At 42.2% G+C, this 20,883-nt stretch overlaps 2 protein-coding genes and 1 pseudogene across 2 annotated transcripts; all 3 read right to left on the reverse strand.

The window, feature by feature from the left end:
- Window positions 1–149: 149 nt before the first annotated feature.
- On the reverse strand, window positions 150–7,110 carry LOC119352173 (wall-associated receptor kinase-like 8). Its single transcript, XM_037618889.1, has 3 exons — window positions 6,156–7,110; window positions 1,911–2,018; window positions 150–1,483 (listed from the first exon to the last, which is right to left on the reverse strand). Exons 1-3 carry the CDS (start codon window positions 7,108–7,110, stop codon window positions 282–284), a joined length of 2,265 nt encoding a protein of 754 aa, XP_037474786.1. The 3' UTR covers window positions 150–281.
- Window positions 7,111–10,331: 3,221 nt separating this feature from the next.
- On the reverse strand, window positions 10,332–14,490 carry LOC119358261 (annotated as a pseudogene).
- Window positions 14,491–14,598: 108 nt separating this feature from the next.
- Window positions 14,599–17,639, reverse strand: LOC119352177 (putative wall-associated receptor kinase-like 11). Its single transcript, XM_037618890.1, has 3 exons — window positions 16,618–17,639; window positions 16,366–16,473; window positions 14,599–15,932 (listed from the first exon to the last, which is right to left on the reverse strand). The coding sequence occupies exons 1-3, from the start codon at window positions 17,543–17,545 to the stop codon at window positions 14,731–14,733; spliced, it is 2,238 nt and encodes a 745-aa protein (XP_037474787.1). The 5' UTR covers window positions 17,546–17,639; the 3' UTR covers window positions 14,599–14,730.
- Between the last annotated feature and the right edge of the window lie 3,244 nt (window positions 17,640–20,883).

A 20,883-nucleotide genomic window follows, 5' to 3' on the forward strand; every position in this document is an offset into this window, starting at 1 on the left:
GGGGGGTTACAATATGTACATTCATGGACCCATCAACGTACTCACAAACTTTCAGAATTAAGTGTGCAAACTGCATGTTTAATAGAAAACTGTAACTTGGTTCATTTTATTTACTTTTGCATATTTGGTCCTGCATGACTCTAGCATAGGAAATACACATATGGTTACAATCAACCGTTCATAATTTACATTCGGCTGTTGATTAAGAAATTTACATGTGGCATGTACCATGGCACCCAAACTAACAATACTACCTGACTCATTTTACCATGCAAGTAAACTCATCTAGGAATTTCAGATGATTGGATAATCTCCTTTTCCAAGCTGTATAACCTAGTTCCTTCACCGCCTTTGTTCCCCATCCATGGCTGATCTTTCATAGCACTCTGATTCACTCTTGTTATCTGAGAACTGAGCTTGACCTTTGAGTTATGCACATCTTCAAGTGTTGTCTCCACTTGCCTCATTGTAGGTCTTTCTTCCCCTTTTAAGCTTAAGCATGCTTGTGCAAGTCTTGCAACCACCTCAGCATCTTCAACTCCTCCTTCATGAATAATTTGTGTATCTAGAATATCTGACAAGCGATTGCCGCTCATTAGTGATACAAAGTGCGATGCTAGGCTTGTTCCTTCTGATGAATGAGAAGAAAAAACTGGTGTGACACTTGTCAATAGCTCTGCTAGGATGACACCAAAACTGTAAACATCACTCTTCTTCGTCAATCGACTCGTGTAGTAGTATTCAGGATCAAGGTAACCATAGGTTCCTTGGACAACTGTAAGTATTCCTATCCCGTCTATTGCAATTGACCTTGAAGCACCAAAATCTGATACTTTTGCTATTAAAGTATCAGTAAGTAGAATATTGGCACATTTGATATCTCTATGGTATACTGATATGGAAGCTGCAGAGTGTAGAGATGCAATAGCCCTTGCAGTTTCCAAAGCAATCCTCAATCGAGTTTTCCATGACAAATGGTTCTCACTTTTGCCATGGAGATGACAAGAGAGAGTTCCATTCAATATGAACTCGTAAACTAGTAGAGGAACTTCTGTCTCGAGACAACAACCAAAAAGTTTCACCACATTCCTGTGGTTTATCTGTGAAAGTATGGCAACCTCATTTATGAACTGGTCGATTTCCCTTTGCACAACAATTTTGGCCTTCTTGATGGCCACGACACGTTGATCAGATAAGATGGCTTTATACACCGTGCCATGCCCACCGCCACCAAGGATCCGATTATGATCAAATTTGTTGGTTGCTTGTTCTAGCTCTTCTAAGCTGAAAATCTTCATCTTTTCGGCTATATCTTTGTTCGAAGAGATTAACTGTTGTAGAAGCAGTCCATGGTTTTTCTTAAAGAATTTTTGTCTGATCTTCTTGGCTCTTCCTTTCTTGAGTTTTTTTGTGACTTGGGCAACACCTAGGAGTGAAAATAGTAGTCCAAAACCAGCAACGATTGCTATTATGGTAATTAGACCTGCAGAAAGCGGACATAAGATTGATTGAACAATATATGTTGTGTTCACTTCAAGAAATCAAGCTACCGAGCTCAATTTTTCAAACTACTGAATTGTAAAATGAAAATGTTTTCTTGGGAAATATGACTACTGGGCCATTCATAATGGAAGTACTTTATACCCTTCCTTTTAGTCGTCCATGTTTGAGTGATCTACAACCCTAGGCATGATTTGAGTAAGCATTAGAGATAACTAACTGTAAACTAAATATTAAGCAGTTAGGTCCTAGTAATAGTAGTATTTAACAAAACTAAATTTCTAATATAAATTTATTGTATTTTTGTTCAGGGACAAAACTAAGCTCACAATAGTCGAGGAACAAAACATGAAAGTTTGTCTTTGCAATTATCAAGAATGGAAGACTTCTATGAAAGGTGTTTTATGTACCTGCTAAGCTGATGATTCTTTTCTTTGCTGAGCATCTGTATGTCCCTGGCATATTGATGCATGTTCCATGGCAGGGATAAACATCTGGCCGTAAGCACTCACCGATATCTGAAGAGGAAAAACACAATGTTGGAACTAAGGGGGTTTTACATCGAATGGTAAAAACTAAGATAACACATGCATGTGATCTCATAACATTATAACTACCGAGACTAGGTAAGAACATACCAAAAACTGTTACTAACATACCTGGGCACCCATTAGCAATGTAAGGGTTACCCTCGTATCCTTTAGAACAGTTGCACCGCCTTTTTTCATAAATCTTCAAAAACATAGTAGCTATCATTGTTCAAGCTTAAACTTCTAAGTTCCGAAGAATTGGGCTGGACAGACAACGACAACATGTCCTCCAACACTACCAGAACACTCTCAACCATGGCTTGCTCACATGGATAAGTTGAGTTGAGCATCATATCGTTTTCATTTCTGTTGAACCAGTCCCGATCAACAATAAACACAGCAGAGGCGTTCATTCCCTGCCCAGACCGCTGTCTATGGGTTAACCATCTAATGTTGTCCATCACCATATACCTATAAGTGTTCGTTATAGAAAGTTGAGTACATGACATACTCCGCAAGACATACCGGAGACCTGCACTATTTGTGCATCATGTATCAAAAGGGGGTAAGGGTTTAGCCGCAGCAAGCTCTAGCACCTATAGAGACACGCTACAACTTGCGCCTATTAGAGATAAGTAAAGGGAGCGTGTACAAACCACCAACACACGTTGTGCAACGCAACCCCACTGGGTGCACCCACGCGGATCATCTATCCTATCGCAAACATAACAGAGCCTTGCATTCCCCTTTGCACCACCCATGAAGAAGAATCCCCAAGTCTTTTATTTGGCAAGTTTTAATATATATTTAGTTCAAGTTGCGCAAGCTATATTGCTAACAAAATTAAGGGTGGGAAATTTTAGAGATTAAGGTTAAAGTTGTTCTAGATCAAGTCGACCGACTCAAGTTGTCCATAGCCGTGGACATGACTAATTGAATATATATTTATCCCTACGATGGTGCACCCATATGCCCATTATAGGCTCCAGATGCACGCTCGTCAAAACCAGTTGTTGGACCATTATAGGCATGAACCGAAAGATTCTAAATGACATGGCACTCCCCTTTTACATCACTAGTCAAGGAAAATCACCCAACTCCCCGGTCGAAGATTTAAATCAGACTCAAACCATATGCCATTATGGCTGGGATGGATAAGTCCACGACCAGGGTGCCCACCCAGCAAATTAAAACGTACCAAAAAAGGAAAATGGTGTCAGCTTGTAACCAGTGGGAAAAGATCAACAGTTTGAGTACCGGTTGAGGGGTGATGGGGGTAAACCTCTCCCACATGTGGTTAGTGCATTTAGTCTTGAATTCAAATGCCCATGATCTCGGGTCCTAGTTTGGCTCGAGTGGAACAGAACACCATGCACTCAAACATGGCTTCCCACGGCTATCTTCCTAACTTACTATCTCATTTTGCACATAGCATCATCAACAACATGGTGTATCTGAACCAGATTAACAGTGTAATAACCCAAGGTTACAATAGGAGGTTAACATGGTAAAACATAAATATTAAGCATGCATACTACTGTAAGGCAGGTCGAACAAGGCTTCTACACAAACAAGCAGATCTTGCTAGGATCGGGTAAAATCAAGGCAATATAGTGAAGTGTCAAAAACAGGCTATGCATCATATAGGTATCGAGGACACACAAATCGTAAAGCTAATGCAAGCATGGGGGAGCATGGGATCAGATATAATCAAGGGTGGCGGTAAGCCTTGCCTGGTGTCCAGGCTTGGCAGAAGACCACTCATTGCCCGTATCCCACGTCATCTTTGGATATTTTTTTCCTGCTTTTTTAATTTCATGAACATTTTTCCAATATGCAAACTTTTATTTCAAAGTTCGCATTTAAAAAAAATTGGAACTTTTTTATGTCCTAAATTATTTTAAAGAAGAAAAAACTGAAGAGAAAAAACAAAAGGCAAAAAAACGGGGCATCTCGCACAGCACATCGGCCAGCCCAAGAGTGGGGGTTGCGCGTCACCAGCGCACCGTGCGGCATTCGGGATCCATTCATATTGCATTTTAAAAAATTATTCTATTTATTGCATAAATGAATTTTACGTTTTGAGTCGCCTCAGATTTGTGCAAACATTGTGAACTAATTTGGGTAGCTCCCAAATATCCCAACGAGGCCTTGTGTCCGGTTGGACAAAAGGCAAGGGCAAAAACGCCAAAGAGAGAAGGGTTTACTAATTCACCATTTGACAAAATGGCAAAATAAAATATCCAAATTAATTATTTAATTAGTGTGATATGATACAGATGCGATGTTGATGAGATGCATATGATGCACAAACAATATAATAGGTAAAAAATAGGGTATTTATTCCTGGGGCATTACAACCAGCCGCCATGGTACCTCTAAAGCCGCTCGAGCCAAAGCTTCAGCGAGGAGGCGAGTTCGTTGCCACCATCCGACGAGATGCAGTGGCAGCAGGGGAGAACGATGAAAGAAGAAATGAGGGTGACGTTGGCTAGGATTTCTTGAGTCCCGTCCACCGTCCGCTGCGCCAAGTGGGGAAGAACAGGAGGGAAGATACGAGGGCGGCGAGCTGGGTTTCTCGAGCCCCAAACCACCATTGACGCTTCAAAGAACGGGAGGGAAGATCTTTACTCTTGAGTTGCATGCATTTTACTTAAATATGAGTTACAATTTAAGACTTTAGATCTGCATTCAACCATAGTCATCGTCACTCCATATATAGCATACGAAAGAAAAAAGGCCTTACCAAATTTTCTAAATTGCACAGATATTAGAGTGTGACTTTAATCTTAGTAGCTTATAATCTTTGGGTGATTGAAACTTATGATATCTTGAGCACATATCTGGCATTTACATAATTAGAATGCACATAACCAAAACCAACGCATAGACACAAATAATCAAGCCAACAAATAGCTAAGTAAAGCAAGACCATAGCTATGCATAGGTGATGATTTTTTTTGAAGTGACCAAAATAACAATCAACGAACTACAACGACCATATGCACCAACCATCTCTTGAAATCACAAGGATGATAAGAAACGTTCTCCGGTAGCACGCCTGCAGAAGGGAGCAACATTCAAGCACCGCCAATGTCGGATCCAACATCTGAAGGCCAAATACTAGGTTTTCATCCTGAAGATCAAGTCTGAGCAAATCCAAGCAATGTCTTCAACAGGGTAGGAAACACACTATCATTGCCAGGTATAACCAACTACGGCCGGACTTAGGGTTATGACCCTATAGCTTGAGACTGTATACTCAAGAAGCACCACCAAATCAAAGTCTTGAGATAAGTGCTCGCATAAGCAGCCAAGTGTCGGTTGCCACCAAATGATCCGAACGACGTATGCCATCATCACATAAGCAACGAAGATTGACGAGAGAGGAATCTTATCGGCACTACAGAAATCCCAATTTGGTTGCTCCGACAGTCCCACTCTGTCATCTTGCTTTGTTGTCATCGCAAGTGGCGGCATGATCATCCAGCTAACATATTTGTCATTGTCGCTGGATCTAAAGAGCCAAGACCCTAGGGCCCATTGCGATAACCGCCTAGCAGCGCAGGACTACGGCGCCACCCGTCTGTCCGAGGGGGTAGACCACCTCACTGGGATGCATACGGCTACCGCTACAGTCGGCGTACCTACAGATGGGATCACGGCCACAAACTCATTGCCACCAGAGCACCGGCCCTACCAAAAATGTCGATGATGCATGGACATAGTCTCGGCCTCAAGCCGCACACTGTCTCAAGATCGTATATCGCCACCGAAGCCAACCAGAGTGAAACCTCCGTCCGCCACCTTCACTCACTAGTTTTGGAACTTGGCCCGGCCATTGATCTCTAGCAGCGAGAAGGGGAAATTAAGGAGGGCGAAGGCGGTGGATAAGGGTTTGGGTGGCGGTGGATGCTTTCTTGTGAAGCGATCTGAAGGGTCGTATCCTTATCGACGTAATAAGAAGATGGATGTGGCTAGTTCTCAATCAACTGAGATTTAACGAAGCCTCACTCAAGTGATATAAGATGCAAGAGAGAAAAAAAGAAAAAAAAAACTAAAAAGAAAATTTAACAAAATTCTAATGGATGATGAACAGAGGGAAAGTTGGGAGAGCGGTGGTACCTTGACATCCGTCAACGATGTAAGAGTTGCCTTCGTATCCATCCGAGCAGTTGCACCTTACTTTGTTCACTGCGTCGCCGATGTAGGCAGCGAAACTGTTCAAGCTTATGCATCTCCAACGAGATGCAGAACGTGGATCCTTGACGACCAAGTCACGGTCGCTATCTACGTCTAGCCACCATTGCAGCACGGTGGGCATGCTGGACGGACCGTTACCGAAATCATCATTGACAAAATCATTGAAGCTGACAGTGTTCTGCATGGTGCCTACGAACCACTCGCGATCGACTATGAACGCGGCCACCGACGCACGGCTTTGGCCCGCGTACGCTGCCGCCGTATCGTCCAAATCCTTGAACTTCACCTGGTACCCGGGGTAACGCTGCGCGATGGTCGTCCAGCAGCAGCCGACGCCCGTGCACAAGGCGTCCCGGGTTTTCCCGTTGCACAGCGTGGAGCATGTGCTGACATACTCGCGACCCCCGTCGCTGACTGCGACGAGGTAGCCGATGAAGTTGCACCCGATGGCCACAAAGACGTTGTGGTCGGTGGACACCGCGAGCTGCGCGCCGCCGCTCTTGTACACTTCCGGCAGGCCGCCGTACCACGAGTAGTTGTGGTCGATAGATCTCCTCGCGCCGACGGCACCGTTTGTGTAAAGTGGTCGGAATGCCACGACCTTGGTCTGCACATGCACCGTGCCGTCCGCCAGGGAGATGGCGTCCACCTCCACGCCGTCGCCCAGGAGCAGCCTCGGCGGACGGCGCGTCTCGTCGCAGGTGAGGTTGAAGCCCTTGCGAAAGCAGCCTCGCCGGAAGCCGAAAGGGTAGGGGACGGTGACGTTGCCGCAGGCCTGCGGGCACCCAGGTAAGGCTACCTGGACGGCGGCGACGGCTGTCGCCATGAGGAGCTGAAGTGCCGTCACCGTTGCGACGATGAGCTTTGCTTGTGACATGCTGTTGGGCAAGCTTGGCTTGGGAACTTGCTAGACAGCTCACAGTCGTACTAGTAGTCTATATCTCCTCCACAATTGGTGTAGAAAAACTTTGGTCTTCTAAGTTGACTTCACCGCCGACCAGATACAGTAGTACGTACGCGTATAGACTAGTCAATGTAAGCATGCTGCGCTCCCTATCTATATCTAGTAGCTGAATTAGTAAACGCATAGACTAATCCTGCCTGTCTAGTAGCTCAAGTGACATCTCAATCGTCCTATTTGGATATAAACTTGAGCTCAAACAGGGACGTCTCTTTGGTACAAGCTGGAAAGTCTATGCCGTCGTAAGAAAGGAAAGGGAAACGAGCGTGGCATAATAATCAGTGATTTGACAGTCTTGTGTTTTATATGTGGAAACTCAAACTCGTGTCCAACTTGGCTGCTGTTGGTCACAGCATGCCATCCGAATTGGGTGGATGGAGTGTGTTCGCTAGGCAGGTTGGTTCAAGAGCTCGCTGAAGGTTCCCAGGCTACCAGGCAATGGCAATTTTGGTGACCAGCCGGCCGACAGCGAAAGAAAGAAGAAAGTACCTCGACGCAGCTCGGCCCCGTCTAGGCGCGATCGACACCCCCGCTTGGCCGGAACTCAGTTGAGCATTTCATCCAACACTCTCCTCATAATTTAAGACTTTCTTTTGGATCTGGATTTTCAATAAGATGGATGTGTGCATCAAGAGATACAGAGGCCGGGAGTAATCCTTCTTTTCAAAAAAATGTTACGGTAACATATTATGTTATCACAAGCATCACTCTCCTCATTAACTACATGCCTCATAAGCAAATTTGTCTTGAGATGCGTTATGTTACTAGCTAAGTTACTCCCACTATGAATAGCCTCACATACCTCAAAAATAACATCGATGCCTAATGACACATACAAATATAAACTCATGCACTATAGGACCTTAACTTAAGATAGATATTCAGGGGGTACTTACGATAGTCAACGATGGGTGCTATATTTTGCGCTAGAGGGTGTGACCTCATATTTTGGGGGTTAAAATTCAAATTCATGGAACAAATTAAGATATAATAACCTAGATAGATACTAGTGCACTCTAGGTCTTGCACTAAATTATTTATTTGAGGGGGTGGACAATATATATAAACAGAAAAATAATCATGTTGTAATTATACATTGCTTACATGGAATGGAAAACTGGTGATACTCTTTCTGTAGACCATGTGAGGCATGCCGGGTCACTGTGTAGTCTCATTGTGATTTTTCTTTATACCTCGATTTCCACTTAACATAGGCAAAAAACAAAAAAACAAAAAAGTGTGAACATGTACACTACAAAATTGGTAATTCAAACTCTAATCCCTACAATATGTTGCAAATATAATATATGCAACATGCTTTTAAAAATATATATAATTATACTAGAACTCATTAACAAATACATTTTTTTTAAAAATAGTTTTAAGATTTCCAACCTAGTGGCTTAAGTATGAAGCTGATCGACCTCAAACTTACTAAATAAATAGTAACACATGTGAGACAACATGATAATGTAAAACCTCATGGACAAAGCTCCAAAGAAAGCAGGCAACAGTGCAGGCGAAGAAGATGTGGGTCCCAGACTCTGGGACATCACAAAGAGGGCAAAGCCCATCGCCAGCCCCATGTCGCTTGACCATCTCTGTCTCCAATGGGTGGCGATCACGGAGAAGCTGCCATACAAATTTCTTAATCTTCAATGGGAAGGACACTTTCCACAAGGGTTTGGTCCATGCAAGTACCGGTGCGCGGTATAGAGTACGATATGTCGGCTCGGTCTTAAGACTATAAAAAGTTTCACCAAACCTGAAAAAAGGTGAGAGAAAAAGAAGCGGAATTACTTCATGGACCGCGTTTTGCTGTACAACACATGCATGATAGCTAATCCCATGGCCTACTGTTGTTTAGACTTGCCCACGGATTGTACTATGGGCATGTTGTGCAAATTCGGCTAGACAAGCGTCGTCTGTGTAGCAGTGCTCAAAAAGAAGTATGAGTAGTGAAGATCCTCCCACCAGTCAAAGGCATCTTGACAGGCGTCATTCTCCATATGAACATGTAGCTCACAAGACTTGAAGATTTATGTCCGCGCTCAGGCACGAAGGCGGTGGCTGCAGTGACAATGGTGCCTCATCCCCACACTCCGACGCAGAGATGTCCACGATGACCATGGCAATGTCATGTAGAATGAGGACGACATCTCGGTGCCAATGTCGACAGGTACGTTGAGGGCGTGTTTGGTTACTCGTAGAACATCCAGTCATGTTGCAGGGACTAAATTTGGCATGTTTGGTTATCTGTGTGTGCGGCTGGGCTTGCATAACACGATCCTCGAAGCAGCCTGGAGCTTGGCTCCGGAGGAACGTCTGAATTGACCATCTCTAGCGAGCCAGCCCCGAGTGAGAGTAGTGAGGGTACGCGGCTTCTGAAAGGATTAAGATGGACCTAGAGGGAGTGAATAGGTACAATTACAAATTTTAATTCATAATTATCAAGTTAGGCAATGCAAAATATAACGGCTCTAGTGAGATAAGCAATACAATGTGACGTGTTCAACAAGTTAAAGTGAATGCAAGTCCAAGTGGCCAAAATAAACCATATGTAGGGATCTTTTGATCTTTTGCTTCAGAACTGAACTGGAAATGTAAACTATATTTGAAATGGACATGTGGATTTGTAAATGTTATCATATTTCTGGTTTAATCATAAGATATGCGTAGGATCTTTTGAGCAATGCTCAGTTCCTGGCTTCCCTGATACTATAACATTGCGCCTTCGGCTCTCGAGCTCCTTCATCCTTGGTGCATCCGATCTTCACTATGCATTGTTGTTTTCATCAACGAAAGTGCTTGCAACAAAGCATTTCACAAGTTTGTATTTAACTGATCTCTCAAGATATACTTATCAAGATATATGTTGTCATCCTTGATCGTCAACATATGTTCTCGCAAACTTTTGAACTTCAGTGTTAAGAGCCAGATATTTTAACCGTAGAAATTGTAACTGATTTAGTTGTATTTACTTCCACATACTTAATTCTTCATGACTACATGACTCATTAGCACAGGAAATACACGCATGGCTAAAAAAACTCGACCAACCAGGACTAGTCCTTGGTGACATTTTTCCTAAAGAAAGACGAGCACCAACCGAGCATAGGCTGAGCCATGAACACAGCTCAGGGAGCTCTGTGCATTTCATAGCTAGCCAAATGGTCAACGACCAGTCCTCTGGAAATACACACATGGTTATAATTCAGAGTTCACAATTTACAAATGATTTACAGTTTAGTTCCCAAGCTAATAATAGTAACCGCAACACTTCACCACATAAGTAAAAACATCTAGGAATTTCAGATGATTGGATGAACTCTTTTTCCAAGCTGTACAGTCTAGTTCCTTCATCGCCTTTGTTCCCCTTGTATGACTGATCGTTGATAGCATACTGGTTCACCCTTGTAATCGGAGAATTGAGATGGACCTTTGAGTTATGCACATCTTCAAGTGTTGTCTCCACTTGCCTCATTGTAGGCCTTTCTTCACCTTTTAAAACTTAAGCATGCTTCTGCGAGTCTTGCAACCACCTCAGCATCTTGAGCCCCTCCTTCCTCAATAATTTGTGAGTCTAGAATATCTAACAAGCGGTTGTCTCTAATAAGTGACACAAAATGTGATGCTAGGATTGTTTCGATGAATGAGAAGAAAAAACCGGTGTCACCTTTGTCAGTAGCTCTGCTAGGATGACACCAAAGCTATAGACGTCACTCTTCTCCGTGAGTCGACTAGTGTAGTAGTATTCAGGATCAAGGTAACCATAAGTTCCTTGGACAGATGTGAGTATTCCTGTTTCATCTATTGCAATTGACGTTGAAGCTCCAAAATCAGATATTTTTGCTGTTTAAGTGTCAGTAAGTAGTACATTTGCACATTTGATATCTCTATGGTACACTGATATGGAAGCAGCAGAGTGTAGATATGCAATGGCCCTTGCAGTTTCCAGTGCAATCCTCAACCTATCTTTCCATGATAGATGGTTCTAACTTTGGCCATGGAGATAAAAGGCGAGAGTTCCATTTGATATGAACTCATAAACAAGTAGAGGAACTTCTGCCTCGAGGCAGCAGCCAAAGAGCTTCACTACATTCCTATGGTTTGTCTAGGGAAGTATGACAACCTCGTTCATGAACTAGTCGATTTCCCTTTGAACGACAATTTTAGCCTTTTTGTTGGCCACAACATGTTGGTCAGATAAGATGCCTTTATAAACCGTGCCATGGCCACCACCGCCAAGGATGCGATTATGGTCAAATTTGTTGGTTGCTTGCTCTAGCTCTTCCAAGCTGAATATTCTTGTTCTTTCAGCTATATCTTTGCTTGAAGAGATTAACTGTTGGAGGAGCAGTCCATGGTTTTTCTTGAAGAAGTTTTGTCTTGACTTCTTGACTCTTTGTTGTTTGAGTTTATTGGTGATTTTGGCAACACCCAGAAGTGAAAACAGTAGGCCAAAACCAGCACTAATTGCAATTACGGTGATTAAACCTGTAGAAAAATGAAAATAAGGATCGATAGTACATGATATGTCATATGAATTTCAAATACTTAGGCTGCTATTTTCAATTGAAAGTTTGAAACTACTGGGCTATACTTTGGTTCAGTTCAGTGGTCGGATGGTTTAGTATTATGAAGCACATAACATTATGTACTTTTTTTTTCTCTTTCTGTTGTCTTCAATTTCTGAATGGTCAACCTATGATGGTTTCAGTATTAGTACATCTCATTTCAAAGCAGAAGAATGCATCTATAATACCTAAATAGTTCATCCCCACTATCCCATTTCTCTTAACATGCAGCTTATCCACATCATCAAATAGGCCCCACGTATTAAAACCAGTCCTCACTGACTCCTCATGCGGCCACCATCCGCTAATACTTCCACCGCTCGCACGGTTTTATCGATGTGACCGCAGGATTATTTTTGCACCTGGGCTTCCGGGCCCAATAGTTGGTACCTTGCATCTATTAGTGCTAGCCCATGTAACTAATGTACGCTACAAATTATTTTCACGTGGTGTTAGCCCAGGTAACGCATTAGGCCACTCAGACTTCATCTTCCCCGCCGCGAGTCCATCGCCGCCGCTTTCTATTCCGCTCGCCGCCGCCACGATGGGAACACTATCCATTCATTGCCATGAATTGGCATCCACAAATGCAAATGAAACGGCAGGATTCATCACCCGTTATTGCCTCGCCCTCCATTACCCTGCAAATGAGAACAGTCACCACAATTGTCTTTAAAAAGACGTGGTCGACCACGCACGGGTTGCTTGCGTCCTCCTCTTGGGACCGGCATCAATTTTTCTAATGTGTGCAGCCCCTTCAGGATACACGCTGTAGGTGGACGTTCGCCTCCCTCCTCCATTTTTCTTATGCCCGAGCTCATCCTTTTATGATCAATAGCCACGATTCCTCTGTGAACTCATTCTGTCTTTAATTTCTTCATCAAAGTGAATTTCTTATTTTATTCCTACTGTTTGCCCTGATGTTTTGGTTTTCTTTGTTATTGCATGATTTGAACGAAAAATTGTGAGTGTTGTGGAATCGCGAGCATCTGACATTTGATAAGGCATGAGATCCTGTTATTGGTTTCCCGGAAGAGGTTGTGACGTTGTGTTCATAAATTTTGCCATGCGGTGCTGGACTTGCCCACATGGCTGTAGTACAATTAGAAACAACACAGCAGATAGTCTGATTGACATGGTTTTGATGTGTTATCCCATCATTGTTATTGCAGAGATGTAGACATGAAACAGCACTGATGGCAAATTCCTAGGATTGATAGGACCAAGAATCCAGTAGAGTTCTAATTTTTTTCATGTACACGTGGTATTGTTGTGACAAAAAGTTGCATGACTGATTAATTCCTCGGCACATCAGGCATCATATTACGATTCAGTATGAACTATGATGTGACGTTTAGATTTCACTGAGAAGAGGCTACAAAGGAGAATGGTCAGTTAACTTTATTTCTTTTGATGAAGGCATAGAGGGATTTCACTAGAGATTTAATCAACGTTAATTTGCTTCAGGATACATGCTGTGTGTGGCCTTAAATTTTTCTTCCAAGTTTTATGGGGCCGCTGCAGTGTTCATTTATCTAAGAGTTTTCTCTATTATTCGTGTGAGCACACTTGGCATCCTATATTTGAATACAAACTCTCATATTTCTTTTGAGTTTGTTTCTCCCATTAAGAAAATTAGCATATGCATGGACTTGGCTATCTTACAATGATTTTAGGCACCTTTTTGTAGACACCCAGAGGGGAGATCAGTGCTAAAATTGAGCTGTCTAATAAGCACAACGGGTGCAAGCATGTCTTGATTTACCATCATGCTGCGACTTTGAGAGTAGTAACTGATTTAAAACAATGCTAATGTCATGATTCCATGCTTTGAACAGGAGAAGGTGACAGATGTACAACACAGGCTCAGATGTAGAATAACTTTGGCCATCTCTAACTTTGCATTGACATGCAGTAACAATAAAAATAATTAATGTTATACTACTATAGGTTCAGAAATGATTTTTGTGAAACGCTAATACCATCTACAGATCAGAATAACAAACGCTAGCAACAATAAGGTTATGTCACTCATACATTAGTTGGACAGTATCACCTTGGGTGCGCTTCAATCCTCAAGTCAGCATCTGTATTTGCAGCTTTTCATTGTCTTGCCTTGATTTACTTCATGTTGGGCATCTTCTGGTAAAACAAGTAATCTATTTTATAATGTGTACGTACTTTCTAAACATGTTATCAGGTGATATGATTATGCAAGTTTGAGTGTTGACCATAATTTTTTTTTGGAGTTGTATGTCAGCCACTAATTTTAACACTACCATACTATTATTCAACTTCATAGTTTTACCCTAATCATCACGTGCTACAATTCCCGCAGCAACGCGCGGGGCATCATCTAGTTACTATTGTTTCTGTAGCCCTAGTACTACACAATGGATAACTACCATAATTCTATGGTCCTTAATTATCACTAAGCAAAGCTCAATATCAAGTGAAATAGTTGTATTTGTACCTGGGAGACTGTTGCTGCTTTTCTTTGCTGAGCATCAATATGTCCCTAGCATATTGATGCATACTCCGTGCTGGCATGGATAAACATCTGGCCGCTGGCACTCATTAATATCTGAAAGGGAGAAAACAGAGTTGAAACAGAGGTGTTGTATACATCAAACAGACATAGCTCTCAAATTTACTTGATGCAAATTCATCGCTTGAATGCGAAGTATTTACAGTCTGTATTTTGCGGACCCGTCAACATGTTGTCCTCGCAAACTTCCAAACTTCTGTGCGACAAATTATATGACAGATATAAATAGTAACTGAATTCATTTTATTTACTGTAACATATTTGTCTCTACATCACCCATCAGCATTCCACGAAATAAAAAGCATAGGAAATACACATATATTTACAATCCAGAGTTCGTAAAATACATTCTGCACTATGGCACCAGAACTATTAATAATAAATGTACAACATTTTTTCATGCAACTAAAATCATCTTGGAATTTCTGATGATTCGATGAACTCTTTTTCCAAGCTGTATAATCTAGTTCCTTCGCCACCATTGTTCCCCTTCCATGGCTGGTCTTTTAGAGCACTTTGGCCCACTCGTATTGTCTGAGAATTGTGATCAAACCTTGAGCTATGCACACCTTCAAGTATTGTCTCCACTTGCCTCATTGTAGGTCTTTCTTCCCCTTTTAAGCTTAAGCATGCTTTTGCAAGTCTTGCAACGACCTCAGCATCTTCAACTCCTCCTTCATTAACAATTTGTGTATCTAGAATGTCTGACAGGCGATTGTCGCTCATTAGTGATACAAAATGTGATGCTAGGCTTGTGCCTTCTGATGAATGAGAAGAAAAAACTGGAGTTATCCTTGTCAGTAGTTCTGCTAGGATGACACCAAAGCTGTAAACATCACTCTTCTCCGTGAGTCGGCTAGTATAGTAGTATTCAGGATCAAGGTAACCATAGGTTCCTTGGATGGCTGTAAGTATTCCAGTCTCATCTATTGCAATCGACCTTGAAGCTCCAAAATCTGATACTTTCGCTGTTAAAGTATCAGTAAGTAGTATATTGGCGCATTTGATATCTCTATGATATACTGATATGGAAGCAGCAGAGTGCAGATATGCAATAGCCCTTGCAGTTTCCAGTGCAATCCTTAATCGATCTTTCCATGACAAATGATTATCACTTTGGCCATGGAGATGACACGAGAGAGTTTCATTCGATATGAACTCATAAACTAGTAGAGGAACTTCTGTCTCGAGGCAGCAACCAAAGAGCTTCACCACATTCCTATGGTTTGTCTGTGAAAGTATAACAACCTCATTTAGAAACTGGTCGATTTCCCTCTGCACGACAATATTGGCCTTCTTGATGGCCACGACACGTTGATCAGATAAGATGCCTTTATACACCGTGCCATGCCCACCGCCGCCAAGGATCCGATTATGGTCAAATTTGTTGGTTGCTTGCTCTAGCTCTTCTAAGCTGAAAATCTTCATCTTTTCAGCTATATCTTTGTTCGAAGAGATTAACTGTTGTAGAAGAAGTCCATGGTTTTTCTCAAAGAATTTTTGTCTTAACTTCTTGGCTCTTTGTTTCTTGAGTGTTTTTGTGACTTGGGCAACACCTAGGAGTGAAAACAATAGGCCAAAACCAGCACCAACTGCTATTATGGTAATTAGACCTGCAGAAAGCAAACCTAAGAATGATATAAACATTATATGTTGTGTTCACTTCAAGAAATCAAGCTACTGCACAAAATCTGTTTCAGACTACTCAACTATTAAAAGTTTTCTCAGGAATATCTACACGAGCACTCATATATTGAAAATACTTTATAGTTGTTCTTTTTCTTTCTTCTTGTTATGCATTTCTGAATGATCTACAACCCTACTGATGATTTGAGTTAGCATTAGAGATAACTAACTGCAAACTAAGATTAAGCAGCTAGGTCCTACCAGCAGCAGTATTCAAATAATTAAGTTTCTAGTAAAACTTATCTGTATTTTAGTTCAGGGACAAAAACTGAACTCACAATAGCAGAGCAACAAAACATGAACTTTTCTATTTGTAATTATCACCAACGAAAGCCTTGTATCAAGTGTATGTTTTTGTACCTGGTAAAGTGATGATTCTTTTCTTTGCTGAGCATTGGTATGTCCCTGGCATATTGATGCAGGTCCCATTGCAGGGATAAACATCTGGTTGTAGGCACTCATTAATATCTGAAGGGGAAAAAACACACTGTTGGAAAGCAGGGGGTTTTATACATCGAATGCAAAAAGCTAAGACAGCACATGCATGTTCTTTCGTAATGTTATAACTACCGCAACTATGTAAGAATGCAGCAGAAAGTACTAGTAACATACCTTGGCACCCATCAGTGATGTAAGGGTTGCCCTCGTATCCTTGAGAACAGTTGCACCGTCTTTTTTCATAATCTCCAAAAACGAAATAGCTATCGCTGTTCAAGCTTAAACATCTAAATTCAGAAGAATTGGGCCCGACAGACAATGGCAACATGTCCTTGTTGCCGATCAAATCCAACCACCACTCCAACACTGCCGGTACACTCTCAACCATGGTTTTCTCATATGAATGGGTGAAGTTGACCATCATCTCATTTTCATTTCTGCTGAACCAGTCTTGATCAACAATGAACACATACACACCTGTGTATGACGAGAAGTCAGGTGTCAACGCAGCAAGTGGTGTAACTTGGATGCCATAGGATGCCAGCTCCCACACGATAGATGCGCGGCAGTGGCCAATACCCGAGCATGATGTACCAGTGAAGTTCTGGTGGTCGTCCAGGCAAGCAGCGGCACAGGTGCTGGCCTGGCTCCCGTCCTGAGTATGGAGCCCGCTCGGATGGCCGAGCTTAGCTACGATGTTGCATCCAATGGCCACAAACCAGTTCCACGCGCTTGATACCGAGAAGGGCCAGGTTACTGCAGGGCCGGACCATGAGCCGTTGAACTCAGAGAAGCTTGATCGCAAAACCTTGCTCCGGATCCGCACCGTGCCATCAGTCAAGGAGATGCCAAGCACTTCCACTCCATCACCCAAGAACAGCCTTGGTGGGTACTGCATCTCGTCACAGGTGAGACCAAAGCCCTCGTGGAAGCAGCCTTTGCTGATGCCGAAAGGGTACGGCACGATAATGTGGCCGCAGCTTTCGGGGCAGCCGGGCAAGGCTATTGGCCCTGCTGCCAGTGCCACCACCAGGAGCTGAAACACGAGTGCTCCAATGGTGCCAATCGACGCTCGACGGGAAGAAGGGATCGAAATCGTCATCTTGAGCTTACTAGTTGAAAACAGCTATTCTTGTATCTGTTCGAACTCTGAAGCTAACAACGAACATAGGTTCTTAACTACCAGCTGGCTGGTACCCCTTGTCGGTTGATTTCAAAGTCCAATGAGGCAGCTAGTCATGACCCTATTTCAAAGTCCAACGAGGCAACCGAACTGACTAAAGCATGACGGACTGGTTGATATATACTTCCAAGAAAGTTTCAATCAGGATAGGTTCTGTGCAGCGAGACGTCGGCTTGTCGACTATCGCTTGTATGCCATCTTCTCTTCCTTAATGTATAAGGCACGCAACTCTCTTGCGTGTTCTTGAAAAAAAAGGATAGGTTCTGTGTAGGTAAGAGGAAATTTCAAAGCAAAACTAGTCATGGCCCTATTTAAGACACGTGTATCTGTCAAGTTCCAATTCGCTGAGATGGTTGAACTGATTTTTTTTTCCTTTTCAGTTTTGAGATAGCTGAGCACATTTAGCACGTGGTGACTGAACTTTCTAATGTGACATTCTTGTGTTGCAAGAGAACCTGATGCTGAAATTTCTCTTTTAAGAGTTGAGACTATTTTATACGGAGTACATTACTAATCCGCAGGCGCATTTCATCGAACAGATCGCCTGCAAGCCGAAATGAACTAAGAACGGCGACCTGCTCGCCGTTGATTCCGATCCCCATGGAGCAGCAGCCACTTCGGGAAGAATTTAGAAGAGGTGGACTGACCTGCGAGTACACGACCCCTCTGCACAGCTAGCGTGGCTATTGAGAACCTTCTAGAAGGTTCCCCGAACTGTTTTTCTTGTTCCCGTTGTTTTTCGAATCTGGTTTTTTTTGCGGGGAGTTTCGAGGCTGGTTTTCTTTCATGATTTTTCTGTTTCGGTTTTTCCTTTCTGTTTCTTGTTTTCTTGTTATTTTTTATGTTTCTTTCTTCTTTTATTTTCCTTTTTTGAAAAATTCGCAAATTTATAAAATGTCCAGAATTCAAAATTGTTCCCCAATTTGAAAATATTTTCGGGATTTTCAAAAAAATGATCGTGTTTTCAAAAAAAATGTTCACAAATTCTAGAAAATGTTCGTGTTTTAAAAAATGTTCCAAAAATTTAAAAAATATTGCGTATTCAAAATGTTCCTAAAGTTAAAAAATGTCATATTTTCAAAAAAAGTTCGGAAATTTCATAACAAATTCACTTTTTTCAAGATAATGTTCACAATTTGGAAAATGTTCGCACTTTCAGAACAATTATTGTGCTCTCAAAACAATGTTCGGCTTTTCTGAAAAATGTTTATGCAATCAAAACAATGTTTGCTATTTTCAAAAATGTTCGCATAATTCAAAAAATGTTCAAATTGTTTTAAAAAATCCATGTTTTAAAAATTGTTCCCAAATTTTAAGAAATGTTTGTGTATTCAAAAAATTTGTAAAGTTGAAAAATGTCACATTTTCAAAAGATATTCGTAAATTTCATAACAAATTCACGTTTTTCAACATAATGTTCACAATTTGGAAAATGTTAGTATTTTTGAAAAATGTTTGTGCTTTCAAAACAATGTTCGTCTTTGTGAAAAATATTCGCGCTTTCAAAATAATGTTCATCTTTTCTGAAAAATGTTCGTGCAAACAAAAAAAGTTTGCAATTTTAAAAAATGATCGCACAATACACAAAAAAGTTTGCGATACAGTGCACTCTGGGCCCGCCCATTTCAGACCCTCCCGTGCGTTTGCTCGACATTCTGCCGCATAACGCGACACATAGGAGCTCCCGATATCCTCTCTTTTTTTAGAAGAACGAGTGGGGATATCAAGCGATGACCTGGGCCAGCCTGTTTTTTTTTGCATAAATCTAATATAAGAAATTCAATACTAGAAGCAAATATAGCACACGTTGTAAGCTTAGGCATGCAAGTTCACTAGGTAATTAGCACTCTTTATAATAACTACTAGCACTTCAAAAAAAAAAATCCAGTTAACAAACCAATATCAAAGTACCATAGGCGTCTTAACTAAGTAGCTAAGAGTTCATCGGCTTATATTTGGCTGGACTTTATTTCTCAATAGATCTAAAACAACCATCATCAGAAAGTTGTTGTTCCTGTTGTTCTTTATCGTGATGATCAACGTTGGGCCAACCGTTAGTCGTCATCTCTTTTCCTTCAGGAATTCCCGCCAGCCGATCTCATAAAATGATATGCGGCCGTCTGTGTCCGTCTTGTATTGAACGCTGGTGACAGGACCTGCTGCGCCAAGGCGTACTCCAGCCATGCCAGCACCAGGGATGTCCTCGGCAAAATCATCTTCATAGGTAATTTCTATGATCCCCATGATTAAAAGTAAAATAGAGCACACAATGTTAGACATCTTGTCATATAGTGTTCTGAACAAAAAAAAAAGAAAAAAGATACAAAACATACCATGTTGTGTTTCACGATGTCTGGATGGTGGGCGACACCATCAGGACTCCACGGCCCTGGCCGCGACCTCCACCAAGTCCGCGACAAGCACGCGCACCTCAATGGACGCCCTCGGCGGCCTTTCCACTTTCTGAGTTTTTCCTCCTTTGCAGCCTTCGCTTTAACAATGTGATATTTCCACGTCGCCATGTTGATCTTCCGGGCGAGGGTGATGCTTGGATCCTCCTGCACCTACACCACCTCCAACTATGGCATGCTATTGTTCGGTTCCACGCTTCAGCAGCGAGAAGGAAGAAGAGAATGGGAGAAAAGGGCGGGAATTAGATGGAGAGTGGCGGGATGGAAGAAGAGTGTGGATTTTGTCGTGAAAACAGGGCGGGCAACTAGAAAAGCGCGGACTTCGCCTTCCTTTTGGATGGGCCTTTTGGTTTCGGACGTATGCATGCGGTGAGGATCGGCGTTTGAAATGCCCTAAGAGCGTAGTGATCTAAATAATTATATATATTATTACGGTGGGAGTAGGTTTTCTTTTTTTTTAGGATAACTCTGGCTGCTTTATTTATCTAATGAAAGTCTGGGATCTCCTCGGAGACCACATCTAACACAAAGTCTGGTGGCACCATAAGCCAAATTTTACAGAGTTCATCTCCTACTCCTACCTTAGCTAGTTTATGAGCAGCAGAGTTTGCCGACCGTCGTACCCACGAAACCTCCTTCTCGCTGAATCCACGCATCATCTGCTTGATCTCCTCGACACATGGACATGAGGCCGAGAGGTTCTTGTTCGGGTCTGCAAGCATGCTCGCCACCCCCATGCTGTCCGTCTCGAGGTGTAATTTCTGAACATTAATCTCACCTGCTAGTTGGACCGCCCTTTTGCACGCCATGAGCTCCGCCGTCTCGGCGTCCACGCGACCGTCAATG

The sequence above is a fragment of the Triticum dicoccoides genome, chromosome 2A (assembly GCF_002162155.2).
Source record: "Triticum dicoccoides isolate Atlit2015 ecotype Zavitan chromosome 2A, WEW_v2.0, whole genome shotgun sequence".
NCBI lineage: Eukaryota > Viridiplantae > Streptophyta > Magnoliopsida > Poales > Poaceae > Triticum > Triticum dicoccoides.

What these genes read in the sequence shown, in the direction of transcription:
- LOC119352173 (XM_037618889.1), bottom strand. Translation starts at nt 7,110, where the DNA reads ATGTCACAAGCAAAGCTCATCGTCGCAACGGTGACGGCACTTCAGCTC. An exon ending in CATCGTTGACGGATGTCAAG is followed by an intron (nt 2,019 to 6,155) that starts GTACCACCGCTC and finishes TTTCCTCTTCAG; the next exon opens with ATATCGGTGAGTGCTTACGG. An exon ending in AAGAATCATCAGCTTAGCAG is followed by an intron (nt 1,484 to 1,910) that starts GTACATAAAACA and finishes CGCTTTCTGCAG; the next exon opens with GTCTAATTACCATAATAGCA.
- LOC119352177 (XM_037618890.1), bottom strand. Translation starts at nt 17,545, where the DNA reads ATGACGATTTCGATCCCTTCTTCCCGTCGAGCGTCGATTGGCACCATT. An exon ending in CATCACTGATGGGTGCCAAG is followed by an intron (nt 16,474 to 16,617) that starts GTATGTTACTAG and finishes TTTCCCCTTCAG; the next exon opens with ATATTAATGAGTGCCTACAA. An exon ending in AAGAATCATCACTTTACCAG is followed by an intron (nt 15,933 to 16,365) that starts GTACAAAAACAT and finishes TGCTTTCTGCAG; the next exon opens with GTCTAATTACCATAATAGCA.